We start from the raw sequence: 13,451 nt of genomic DNA on the forward strand, positions 1-13,451 counted from the left end.
GCTAATATATTCCCTTAGCCTTTTTTTGTCTGGGAAGCTCTTTATTGACCTTCTGTTCTGAATGATAGCCTTGCAGGATAGAGTAGTCTTGGATTCAGATCCTTGTTTTTCATGACACTGATTACTTTATGCCATTCCCTTCTGGCCTGTAGTGTTTCTGTTGAGAAGTCAGATGATAACCTTATGGGGGGTTCCTTTGTAGGTAACCTGTTGCTTATGTCTTGCTGCCTTTAGGATTCTCTCTTTGTCTTTAATTTTTGGCATTTTAATCATTGTGTGTCTTGGTGTGGGCCTGTGTTTGGGTTCTTCTTACTCGGGGCTCTTTGTGCTTCCTAAACTTGAATGCCTTCTTCCTTCACCAAATCAGGAAAGTTTTCTGTCACTATTTCTACAACTATATTCTCTAACTCTCGCCCATTTTCTTCTTCTTCAGGGACTCCTATGATGTGAATGTTATTACAAAAGACAACGATTCTTTACTAAGAAAATTCAAACATATGTAAAAGCAGTAAGGATAGCCACCCGTGTTCTTTTTCATCACCCAAATGTCAGGAAAAATCTTGTTTTATCCACAACCTACCTCTAAAAAGTCTTGGGTTATTTTTAAGCAAAGCTGTTAGTCAAAATTTTCCTAATCAAATGTGAACAGACTATGTACTAAATTAGCATGTTTAATTAAAAATTCAAGTCTATAAAATAAATAGAACATTTGTGAACTAAGATCAGACTAACCAGGAATCTAAAACATTAGTGATTTTAACAGAAACATTTAGAATGCACATTGCAAACTTCACCCTGCATGCTGAAGAAGATCCACCAAGCCCTACTGAATATAAATTTTGATGTTAATATCCTTTTAAGAACAGGGCTTCTAAGAATTTTTTCACTAAAACATTATAAAAGATTCAGTAGTAATATGTTTCTAACAAAGATTATGGAATATTTGTATCTAACTTCATATCACTCATATATTTCTTTAACTGTTTTTTAGATTTAACTATAACTATTATCAACTATGGCACATAAACATGTCTTCTTTTCTTCAGTCATCATCTCTCATATCAAAATTGAAGCCACAGAGAGAAAAAGGGGAAAATGTTTATAACTTGAAGAAAATTCCTGAAACTCTTCTATATATGAAGAACCTGTGGAGTTGGAAGGGATCTGCTGAAATCATCAAGTTCAGTACAGAGCATGGAGTCTAGAACACTCCAAAAGTGCATTTTTAATGTTATTGATAAAATGATCCCAGTCTTAGTCTAATGAAGGGAAAGTGCCTAGCAAATGAAAATCAAAGATATATTTTATATAAACTAAATCAAATAGCTGCTAAAGATCTCAGAAACAAGTGACTACTTTACCAACCCTATAAAGATCCACATGTAAGTCTTTCAATAAATTGATGGTTTAATGACTTGTAAAGTTATTCTGCTTAAAAAACATTTCACTGCCTACTTAGTTTTAAAGGAAGTTCTAGGGAAGAAGAGGTATAGCATATCAATGAGGACAGGGGTCTTACCCCATATCTTCATTTAACTAGCCATTTCCAGAAAAACTGACTGTAATAGTACAATAATAACCCCATTGCATCATTCAGTTTTGCAGCTCTCTATCTTTACAAGCACTGAGTCACAGATGTACCAAAAAACACAAGCTTACATAGTATAGAGAGAACACAGTACAGTACAATAGAGAGAACACTGGAGTGAGAGAGCTGGATTCTGGTCTCAGCTTGGCCATGAATCCTCAGATAAATTTTTCTACAACTATAAAACATCAGGGATTGATTAGAACTAATCACTTAAGATTCCTCGAGTTGTACAATTCTGTGATTAGTAACACCATCTTAAGAAAATGACTTTACTGCCAGAATGTTGTATTCTGGTGACAAGAGTATTTTCAGTGACAAAAACTGTAAGCGGTCACTGCTATTACTAAAGAAACTAACTCTGCTAAATATGTTATAATAAGAGTCAAATCACATTTTTCACACACAATGTATGATCAGAGAAAATATCCTTAATAAAGGGACTTAATGACGGTAAGATATTAAAAGATCCATATATTTTGAAAAGTGAAAATTGTAGGTTGAAAAATAAAAATGTATAGAAAATTTCATTCATATCGAATATATATATATATATATATATATATATATATATATGCTCAAGTAAAGAAGTCTGTATATAATTCACTTCCTCAAAAACAGAAGAGAATCAAGCTGTTTCACATCTAGGTATCAACTAAACTATATATTTTATTTAGGTAGCACGTAAATGCAAAATATTAGAACACAGTGGCTATAGATTAAAGTCACTTGTGGTTTTAAAAAGACTTTTACAACATTATGTAGCCTTATAGAAAACACTTAACCTATTGGATTTTTACTTTCCCCTTTCTTAAAACTACGATAGTAACAAGGCCTACTTCACTGATCGGTTATACTGTGTGATAACGTGTGGCAAGAACCTGGTACGTTCTCATACATAATTGTTGTTCAACAAATATCTGGTCATAATCATTTCTGATACCTTCTGTCTCTTTTTCAGTCTTTTTTTTTCTTTTTTCTTCTCTAAAAATTGTTCCCAAGGGGTCAGTTTATCCTTTCCTTCCAATTTATTCTTGACCATCTCTTCTGCACTTTCTTTAAGACCTAAGGAAAAACACAAAATAGTAAAGTTTAAAATGTAATTTACCAAAAAAAATGTAATTTATATATATTTAATAGAGTAAAAAGATAAAATGCAAAACTGAAGTTTGTAATATCAGAAGATCACAGAATAATATAGGATCAACTTATATCAAAGCTGTTTCTTAATAGCAAATAATAAATCTAGACAAACCAAACTAAATAAACAAACCAAGCAACCTGATATGTGATAAAGCCACTGAAGAAAAATCCTTTATTTAACCTCAAATTTTATTTCTCTATACTTAATTGCTTTGAGATTCTACAAACAATTCTGGAGCAGGTGACAAGCAATGCCTGTTGAAATACCCCAGGAAGAAAGCATTCTCATAATCATTCTTCAAGCATTATGTGAGGCCATGAGAAATCTAGTCGTACAACCTGAGGGAGGGAGGGAGGGAGTGTGTGAGCGAGTGTGAGTGGACGTGAAGGTGGACAAGCAAACCGAGCAGTGCAGAGATGTGGAGCAGAAGTTTCCTGTGCTGTGGACTGGAGCAAACGGCCATGGCGGTAAACGGCCCTTCAGGGTACTTCTCCCTGCCCCTGGGGGAAGTCCCACCATTTCGGAAGATCCCGGGTCTTCCCTGGGAAGGAGTGGGAGCAGCTAGGGCCCAGCAGCCTGAGCCCACCAGCGCACCTGGCACCATCTGACCAGTGAACACTCTGTGTCAATACAGACCTGTGAACAGTAGTGCAGCTCCCAAGGTGCTGGTCACGGAAGCCGCAGACAGCTCGGAGCCCAGCAACCCCCCCCCCCACAATAGCAGCCCGATCAGAGTAGAGATATAACCCCAGCAACAAAGGCTGGGGAGCAGACATCCATTCCTAGGCAACAGAAGCACAGACCAGCAGCTGAGACCCATCCCCAAAAACTACAACAAAAGCTGAGCAGGAGTTGAGCTCCATGGGGCAGTAGCACTCCCCAGACACCAGTAGAGGGACCTGGGGCTCCACAGAGGCCTGTGCGGTCCAGTAGCTCACAAGAGCAGTGGGAAGCCGGAGCCCTGGAGAGACTGGTGCGATTCAGCTGTCTACCCGCGAAACCTGCAGGGTGCAGGGGCATCAGAGAGGCCTGTGCGATCCAGCAGGGACTGTGCGATCTAGTTACCCACGGGACCTGCAGGGTGCTGCAGCACCAGAGAGGCCTGCGCATCCCAGCAGGGATTGTGCCGTCTAGTTACCAGCGAAACCTGTGGGGTATTGAAGCACCAGGAAGGCCTGTGCGACCCAGCAGTGCACAAGATAGGCATAGAGAATGTGAAAAATGGAGGTGGAGTGAACAGAAGCTATGCAGACGATCTCTCAGGACCAAACGAAAATTACAACTAAAATAAGGACAAATCCTCGGAAAAAAGAAACATAAAAGCAGCAGGACAGGATCATATAACCAGGGACACTGGTAGGATCAGCGGAGGTGCAAGAGAGTGGCAGGCTGGGAGCCCACGGACAGCTGCAGTCTTAGCTGTGAGCAGCACCTTTGGGGAATAAAGACCAAGCCTGCTCCACAGTACAGAGACCCAGGACAGAGTGCTAAAATAGCCACAGCCACTCACCTGGGGGCTATGGCAGAGGGAGGGCAGACTGGGCTGGAACTCTGTGGGGACACCCGAGATTGGGAGGGCACTCAGAGTTTGGGCTGAGTTGCAGTCACAAAGGCCGGTGGCCAGTGTGCTCCTTCCTAGAGCTGTGGGGAAAAGCAGCAGCCACCCTCCTTGGAGATTCAGCCTTTCCCAGGTGAGGCAAAGAAATGCAAATTGAGGCTCATTAATAACCAGCATCTATCCTGCCCTCTGGAAATCCTGTTAGGCAGAACACCAGGGCTACATTCCAAGGCTCTGAGTAACTGAGACTACTAGCCACCAGGAAAAAGCTAGAGGATAACTGAACCGTTCCTGGGCTTGGAAATCTACCCAGGAAAGTAAGACTTGACAGTGGTGTTTAACGTGGGCCCACCCAGGCTCATCCAAACCCAACGGAGAGAGCCACATACAGCAGAACACCAACACCCACAGGGAAAATTTGGCAGGCTCCAAAACCCACTGAGATAGCCAAAATGGTGAAACAAAGAAACAAATTCCAAATGAAAGAACAAGAAAACTCTATCAAAGATGAGATCAATGAAATGCAGCTAAGCAAATTATCAGAGGTAGAGTTCAGAGCCATGATCTTGAGGAAGCTCAACAGCATGAGTAAGGACATCAGCACCATGATTAAAGCTACAGACACACTGAAAACCAACCAAGTAAACGTGAAGAATGACATAGCAGAAATTAAGAACACACTGAAAGAACTAACCAGCACAGTAGAGGAAGCTGAGGACCAAATCAGTGAATTAGAAGACAGGGTAGAAAATATCAACCAATCAGAAAACCAGAGGAAAAAACAGTTAAAAAACAGGAAGACAGCTTAAGAAAACTGTGGGACAACTGGAAACGTAATAACATTCACATCATAGGAATCCCCTAAGAGGAAGAAAATAGGCAAGGGTTAGAGAATATATTTGAAGAAATAGTGACAGAAAACTTTCCTAACTTGGTAAAGGAAGAAGGTATTCAAGTTCAAGAAGCACAGAGAACCCCAAGTAAGAAGAACCCAAAGAGGCCCGCACCAAGACACATAGTAATTAAAATGCCACAAATTAAAGAAAAAGAGAGAATCCTAAAGGCAGCAAGACATAAGCAACAGGTTACCTACAAAGGAAACCCCATAAGGCTCTCAGCTGACTTCTCACAAGAAACACTACAGGCCAGAAGGGAATGGCATGCAGTAATCAAGGTCATAAAAAACAAGGATCTGAATCCAAGACTACTCTATCCTGCAAGGCTGTCATTCAAAATAAAAGGTCAAATAAAGAGCTTCCAGACAAAAAAAAAAAAAAAAAAAAGGGTAAGGGAATTATTAGCATCAAACCAGTACTGCAAGAAATGTTAAAACGACTGCTGTAATTAGTAGAATAGGAAGAAAAATAGAACCACACTAAACAAAAATGGCAATAAATAAGTACATATCAATTACCACCTTAAATGTGAATGGTTTGAATGCTCCGATAAAAAGACACAGAGTAACTGACTGGATAAGAAAGCATGACGCATCTATATGTTGTTTACAAGAGACCCACCTCACAACAAAAGACTCACATAGGTTGAAAGTGAAGGGATGGAAAAAAATCTTCCAAGCAAACGAAAAGTAAAAAAAAGCTGGGGTAGCAATACTCATATCTGATAAAATAGATTTCAAAATGAAGGTAATAACTAGAGACAAAGAAGGCCACTACATAATACTGAACGGATTTATCCAACAGGAAGATATAACCTTGGTAAACATATATGCACCCAATATAGGAGCACCAACATACGTATATTAAAAATCTTCCGGAGGACTTCATAGGAGAAATCAACAGCAATACAATCATAGCAGAGGACTTCAATACCCCGCTGACATCACTGGATATATCTTCTAGACAAAAAATTAACCAGGAAACACAGACTCTAAATGAAGCGCTATATCAAATGGATTTAATAGATATCTACAGAGAATTACACCCCAAAACTGCAAAATTCACATTCTTCTCAAGTGCACATGGGACATTCTCAAAGATAGACCACATGTTAGGGCACAAACTAAGTACAGCATGTTAGTATTTATGTATGTCAATATATCTAAACATGGAAAAGGTACAATAAAAATATGACATAAAAAATGGTACGCCTACATAGGGCATTTACCATGAATGGAATTTGCAGGACTGGGGTGTTGTTCTGGGTGAGTCAGTGATTGGTGAATGAATGTGAAGGCCTAAGACATTACTGTACACCAGCAATTTTTAACAGGTGTGCCATAAGAGTTTTTTAAACATGCAATACCTGACTATTTAGTCATGGGCACTGACCTCTTTTCCCTTAACTGTCAAATAAAAAAATGACAACAGCCAACACAATAGCCATCCAGTGTGTATCGATCAAAATTATACCTATTTTTTGGTCAAATTGGCAAAAAATACATTTTTTGGTGTGCTGCAGAATTTTAGTAATTAGTTTATGTGTGCCATGAGATGGAAAATGTTGAAAATTGCTGCTATACACCAGTATAGATAGGCTACATTAAATTAATTAAAAATTTTTTCTTCAATAAATTATCTTTAGCTTACTGTAACATTTTTACTTTACAAACTTAAAAAACTTTTTTTTTTTTAAATCCTCACCCAAGGACATGTTTTAATTGATTTTAGAAAGAGAGAGAGAAAGGAAGGAAAGAAGGGACGGAACAAGGGAGAAAGAGACAAACATTGATATGACAAACATCAAAAGGTTGCCTCCCATACGTGCCCCTGACCAGGGATCAAACCCGCAACCTAGGTATGTGCCTTGATGGGGAATCGAATTCACAACCTTTGGTGTACAGGACAATGCTGCAAACAACTAAGCCACCTGGCCAGGGCATTAATTTTTTTTTTAACTTTGACTCTCTTGTAAGAACATTTAGTATAAAACACAAACACATTGTACAGCTGCACAAAAAATATTTTCTTTCTTAATATCCTTATCCTATAAGCTTCTTTATTTTAAAAGATTTTATTTATTTTTAACTTTTAAAGCTTTTTGTTAAAAACTAAGTCACAAACACTCACATTAGTCTAGGACTACACAGTGTCAGGATCATCAATATCATTGTCTTCCACCTCCACATCTTATTCTACTTAAAGGTCTTTAGGGGCACTAACAGGCATGGAGCTGTCATCTCCTATGATAACAATGGCTTCTTCTGAACATCTCCTGAAGGACCTACCAGCAGAGGCTCTTCTTGAGAAGGTGTTATACTTTTAAGAAATATGTCCATGGTGATTTGCTGCTTCTTTTTAATCACAGACTTGCTTGTAAGCAGATAATGCATCATGAATGTTCCCCTCTATTAATGAAAATCTTTCAGTGTTGGAGTCCATTTTTCTAAGGAGCTTGTTCAGGTCTATAGAAGTTTCTGCTAAACCATTCACTGTGAATTTTCCTGAGGGTTCTTAATTTACTTTTCTTGCCCCTCTTTTTCAGGTATGTATTACTTTTCTGGTTCCAACAATTCCTTTGTTAGTTCCTCAGGGACCACCTCTAGGAGCTTCTCAATGTCATTCTCTTACACACCTAGGTTAAAGTTGTTTGCCATCTCAACCACAACTTTGTTGATTGTTATAAACTCCTCCTCACTTTTGGCAAATCCTTTGAAGTCATGGATTAATTTCTTGAGTGTCTTCTAGATGTCATTCATATAATCCTTGGTGACATCATCCAAAGCCCAAGCAAGATTCTTTATGCAGTTACAGATGCTGTAATCCTTCCAGAATTATATCAGTATATTCTCAGCATCTTCCTCAGTTGCAGCCTGGGACAAGGTCCTCCTCAGGCAGTAGGCCTTAAAAGCTACTATAACTCCTTGATCAACTGATTGAATCAAAGAGGTGGTGTTTGGAAGGAGAAACACCACTTTGAGATCAGGATAAAAATTACCAGTAAAAGGAGCATGTCCAGGGACATTATTAACAATAAGCAAAATCTTAAAAGGTAGTACATTGGCAGTACGTGTTTCTTGATATGCTTGAAGGTCCTGGGCTTCTCACTGTGCCAGATCACAGTACAGATCAATTTGTAGCCTGCAATACTGCCCCTAGCAAGACTTACTCTTTTCATAAAAATTAAAAGCCTTGACTTGACCTCCTTCTTGATAAAAGTCCTTTCAGGCATCCATTTTCAGAATAGGTGGGTTTCATTCACATTGAATATATGCTCTGACAATTTTCCTCCATAATCATCTTATCTAGAGTTTCCAATAATTCTTCAGTCACCTTCACATTAACACTTGAAGACTCACCACTCACCTTTACATTCTGTAATGAATCTTTTAAACTACCCACAGATAGCAGTAACTTCAACATCTTAGTGGGGTCCAGCCTTTCTTTCAACATAACAAACATTTTGCTTTGCCCAGGATTGTCATGATGCTGACTGAGAGGGATATACCTGTGTGTATGGTCTTCAATCAGGTCATTAGAAGTTTCTCTAGGTCTGATATAGGCCCTTCTTGAGTTTGTTAGTCTCGTTGCTTTCAGTGAAGCAGATCCTTTAACAGCTTCCATCACTTTGTTCTTTTTCTTCAAGATCACAGCCATGGTAGAATGGGACATGCCTAACCTGAAAGCAATCATCATCACTGACTTTCCACTGTTGTTGTCCTTAATCATTTTATTTTTTTACTTATATTTACTGTTTTTTGAGAGAGAGAGGGAGGGAGGAAAAAAAGGAGGGAGGTAGAGAGAAACATCGATTTACTGTTCCACCTAGTTATGCATTCATTGGTTGATTCTTGTATGTGCTCTGACTGGGGATCAAACCCGCAACCATGGCATATGGGGACAATGCTCTACCCAACCGAGCTACCCAGCCAGTGCCATCATTAATCACTTTTAATTTTGTTTCCAGGTCAATTGTCTTACTGACAACTTTAGTAGATTTTGTATGCTTAGGGGCCCCGATGAACAAAACACAAGGTTAAATCAAGCACAACAGAAAATGGTGCAATCAAGACATGGTAAATGCAAGATGCATGAGGCTGTGGCCTGTATAACATGGCATACTACTTTATAGCAAATTTTTTTTTCTGTGTTTTAAATGCAGGGCCCATTATTCATTATATGTTTTTATTGATATTTTAGAGAGAAAGGAAGGGAGAGAGCGAGATAGAAACATTGTGTGAGAGAGAAACACTGATTGGCTACCTCCTGCACATGCCCTACTGGGGATTGAGCCCACAACCCGGGCATGTACCCTGACTGGGAATCGAACCAGGACCTCCTAGTCCATGGGACAATGCTCAGTCCACTGAGTCACACTGGCCAGGTGCAAATGTTTTTTATTATAAGTAGAAAGAGTACAGTCTAAATAATGGTAAATAGTATAGTAAATACATAAGCCCGTAACACTGTCATTTACTATCAAGTATTATGTACTGTACACAATTGTATGCACTACACTTTTATACTACTGGCAACAAAGTTTTGTTTATAAGAGCATCGCCACAAACACAAGTATGCGCTGCATCATGATATCACAATGATTACAATACTGGGTGATAATAAATTTTCAGCTCCATTTTAATCTGATAGGACCACCTTTGTTTATGTGGTCCATCTCTGACCCAGTCATTATTACCACATGACTGTAACTTGGATCCTTGAAACTTAAACTCTCTTTCTAGCTTAGCATGATACTAAAGAAAGTTTTTTGTTATTCTGTCTTTTAGGTGCCTACAACATTGGTTTGATGTGTGTTAATCTCTTACGTGTGTCTACTCCATGTGTGAGTGGGTCTTGACCATTCTTAGGAACATAAATAAACTTGAGAATTTGATCAAAGCTATGGAAACAAACTCTCCATGAAACAATGTACTGGGAAAACTTGCATACAATGTTCAGGGAATTTATGGATATCCAATGTTCATCTCTATGTAAGGATCCAAGGGCCCCAGACAAAACACATGTACAGGTCTGGGGGAAGATGGGAGTCCAACTCCCACAACTTCAAAAATGACCAACACAGACATTTGTAGGTTTTACATCAGGGTTACTCATTTCAATACTACTATCATTTTGGACCAGACACATTCTTTGTTACGAAGGATAACCCTGTGCATTGTAGAATTTTTATCAATATCTCTGGCCTATCCATTAGATGCCAATAGCTCCAGTTGTTAAAATTAAAAAAAAAAAAAAAGTCTTTAGATGTTATCAAATGTCCCTTTGGGGGGCAAAATCACCCCTAGTTGAGAACCACTGTTCCGGACAATGATTAGAAGACATTTCTGAAAACAAAGGCTATTTCATTATTTGTATTATATAAATAATGTGGGTTTCTTGGGGTATTTGATTATATGTCTTTTCCACTTTATAAGTTTCATTTGAGTATGCTTTTTCTTCCAACTAGACCAAAGGCAACTAAAGCCACCTTCTTTTGTATTCCATAATATTTAGTATAGTGCCAGACACAGAGTAAGTCCTTAAACACTTAACTGATCTGTCTTGAGGAAGGATTCTTATTTCAAGCCAACTGTTTGATCTTTCATGTTTGGAACATATTCTCTCCAACACAAAATGAATCAAAACTTTAAAATCTAAATAAATGGCCTTTATCCCAAAGTGATTCATGTGGTTTTGTAAAGGACTTATAGCTCTAGAATAGTTCATGAAATATTTATTCCCAGGAAATATTTTATATTTTTCTGGCATTTAGTTTGTTTACAACAATAAATATTAACTTCAGTTAAATACAGTCTATATTTTTTTTGCCGGGCTTTCACATAATACACCAAAATAGTAGAATGACAAACACATTGCAATGGATTAACACACCATCATGATAACTTAAAAATGCTTTGTTCTCATCATCATTATGAGGTCATTTAAATCTCCTGCCACAGATCACAGTTGTTTATGTTCTAAGTTCTTAAAAATATGCCCATCCCAGAAGCCTCTTGGCATACACACAAGAACATTCTTCAGACAGTTTTAGCTTCATTTGAGAACAGCCACTATGTGAATGAATAACAACTGTAATTGTTTCAAGTTTTGCACAAACTTGTTTACATTTAAAAAAAATAAATTTTCTTTATTGATTTTTTAGAGGGAGGAAGGGAGTAGAAGAAACATTAATGAGAGAGAACATTTATTGTCTGCTTCTTGTATGCCCTGTAGCAGGGAATGGGCCCACAACTTGGGCACATGTCCTGATTGGAATCAAACCAGCGACCTCTTGGTGCATGGATCGATGCTCAACCAGTGAGCCATACTGGCCAGGCTAAATTTTTTTTAATGTATACTCAAGGACTACCAGATTAGTTAAAGAAAAAACATCAATAATTCTACAAATAAGGGGTAAAAAACTCTTTCAAAGCCAACCATGAAAACAGCTGACAATAATAATTTACGTATAATCCATTCAAAATTTTGATAATTTGCATACATAGAAAAATACTTTAAAGTATCCTTTAAATATCCACAAAAACAAGACTATACATCTCTCCTGACTAATCATTTGAAATATTCAAAAAGTCTTCAAGGGGCAGGACATGAATAACTTAAAATAATCAGGTACCATATTGGGTTTTGTTTACAAAAACAAAATGCATATTTTAAGATTTCTGATAGACATCTGGTCAAGATGGTGGCATAGGTAAATGCAGTTGCCTCATCTCACAACCAAATCAAAATTACAACAAAATTAAAATTACAACTAAACTACAGAAAACCATCATTCAAATCTGCCTGAAAGTTAGCTGAAGGGAAGTCCTACAACTTCAAAATTAAAGAAGCTACATGGAGATTAGTAGGAGGGGCAGAGGCATGGAGGGGCTGGTCCCACACTAATGAGTGGCGGATAAAAATCAGAAAGGATACCTCGACTGTGAAGGTCCTCCCTGAGGAGCAAGGGGTCCTGTCCCACACTAGACCTCCCAGCTCAGAGTTCCAGTGCCAGGAAGAGAAGTCCCCGTAACTTTGGCTGTAAAAACCAGTGGGAATTGAGGCTGACGCTGCTGGAGCCTCAGGCAGTTCCTCTTAAAAGGTCCACGGGACACATACCCTTCAGGATCCAGCATGGGGGAGGCAACTTGAAAGGCACCGGAGACATAGAGGGAAGAACTGAGTTGCTCAGCATCGGGGCAAATACTGGAGAGGCAGCTTTCTCTCAGAGAAAAGTGCTAGCAGAGGTTGCTGTTCATTTAGTGAGCCTTTTCCCCATGGGTCCAGTAGATGGCCACCATATCTGGGACTCCAGCAACCTGGCTCATAATGTTTGCCCCACCCTGATGATCCCGAGGCCCTGTCCCACCCAACTTTCAGGCCCACCCAAGCTGCTTCCAGTGGCTTTACCATAGGGTTGGCCTGTCTTGGCTCCTGTTTCAGATTTTTCTAAATTCTCTCGAAAGAGCTGCATCTGGCCTCAGTGAGCCCCATACCTCTAAGTGGGCTGGCACTAGGAACAGTCAGCCCTGTTTCACAACTTGGCTTTGTATGGCTATCTCCAAGCCTAGCACAAGAAGCAGCCATCTGCAGATCACTTTGTAGCTTATGCCTGGTGACCCTGGGTATAACACAGGTATTGGCTGACCTTGCCCCAGAGCCAGCAGACCCAGTGGACAGCTTCAGACCATATCAAAGCACCACCACCCAACCACCTCCACAAGCGACACACTCAAGGATTGGACTCAGTGGGTACCAGAGCCCTTCTGAAGTAAGTCTTGCTCTGTACGGTGGGCTCCCACACAGCTGATCCTCCAAGGTAGTCGGTGGTCAGTGGGCAAAGCCAGTCCTTGTGTGCTGGCATGTTTTTAATCCTATAATTGATGAGTGGTAAATTATTGTGCTGATCTGTTTATTGCTCCATAATTGATGATTGGAAAAGTCACTGTGTGTGTCCTCTAGCTGAACGTGTTTTGTAAAGAACCCTTGAATCAAGAAATTGTTGGGAGCCGGCTACGTGTCTGACAGAGTCCACAGACCTTGGAGGTCTTGAGTAGAGACTTGAGCTCCCCCACAATCTCAAGGAATTGGGCTTGATTTGTATTTGTGCAGCTCGGGGCTAAGTGTGGCCCAGTGTACCTCGAAATGCCTGGGTGTTCCTGTTATCCGCAAGGCAAACTAATTCTATACAGTACTGTTGTAGCCGTGGGAATTGTATCAAGAAGATCCTATTTTCTTATATCATTAAACTTTTGCTGTAAGGTA

At 39.3% G+C, this 13,451-nt stretch overlaps 1 protein-coding gene across 1 annotated transcript in view; it reads right to left on the bottom strand.

Moving 5' to 3' along the window:
- Positions 1 to 13,451, bottom strand: part of ESF1 (ESF1 nucleolar pre-rRNA processing protein homolog) — a 77,535-nt gene that overhangs the window by 15,838 nt on the left and 48,246 nt on the right. The window contains exon 10 of the mRNA XM_036244394.1: positions 2,532 to 2,653. Coding sequence (XP_036100287.1) covers positions 2,532 to 2,653 — 122 coding nt within the window. The remainder of the gene's footprint in view (positions 1 to 2,531; positions 2,654 to 13,451) is intronic.

The sequence above is a fragment of the Molossus molossus genome, unplaced genomic scaffold, assembly GCF_014108415.1.
Source record: "Molossus molossus isolate mMolMol1 unplaced genomic scaffold, mMolMol1.p scaffold_m16_p_6, whole genome shotgun sequence".
Classification (NCBI taxonomy): domain Eukaryota; kingdom Metazoa; phylum Chordata; class Mammalia; order Chiroptera; family Molossidae; genus Molossus; species Molossus molossus.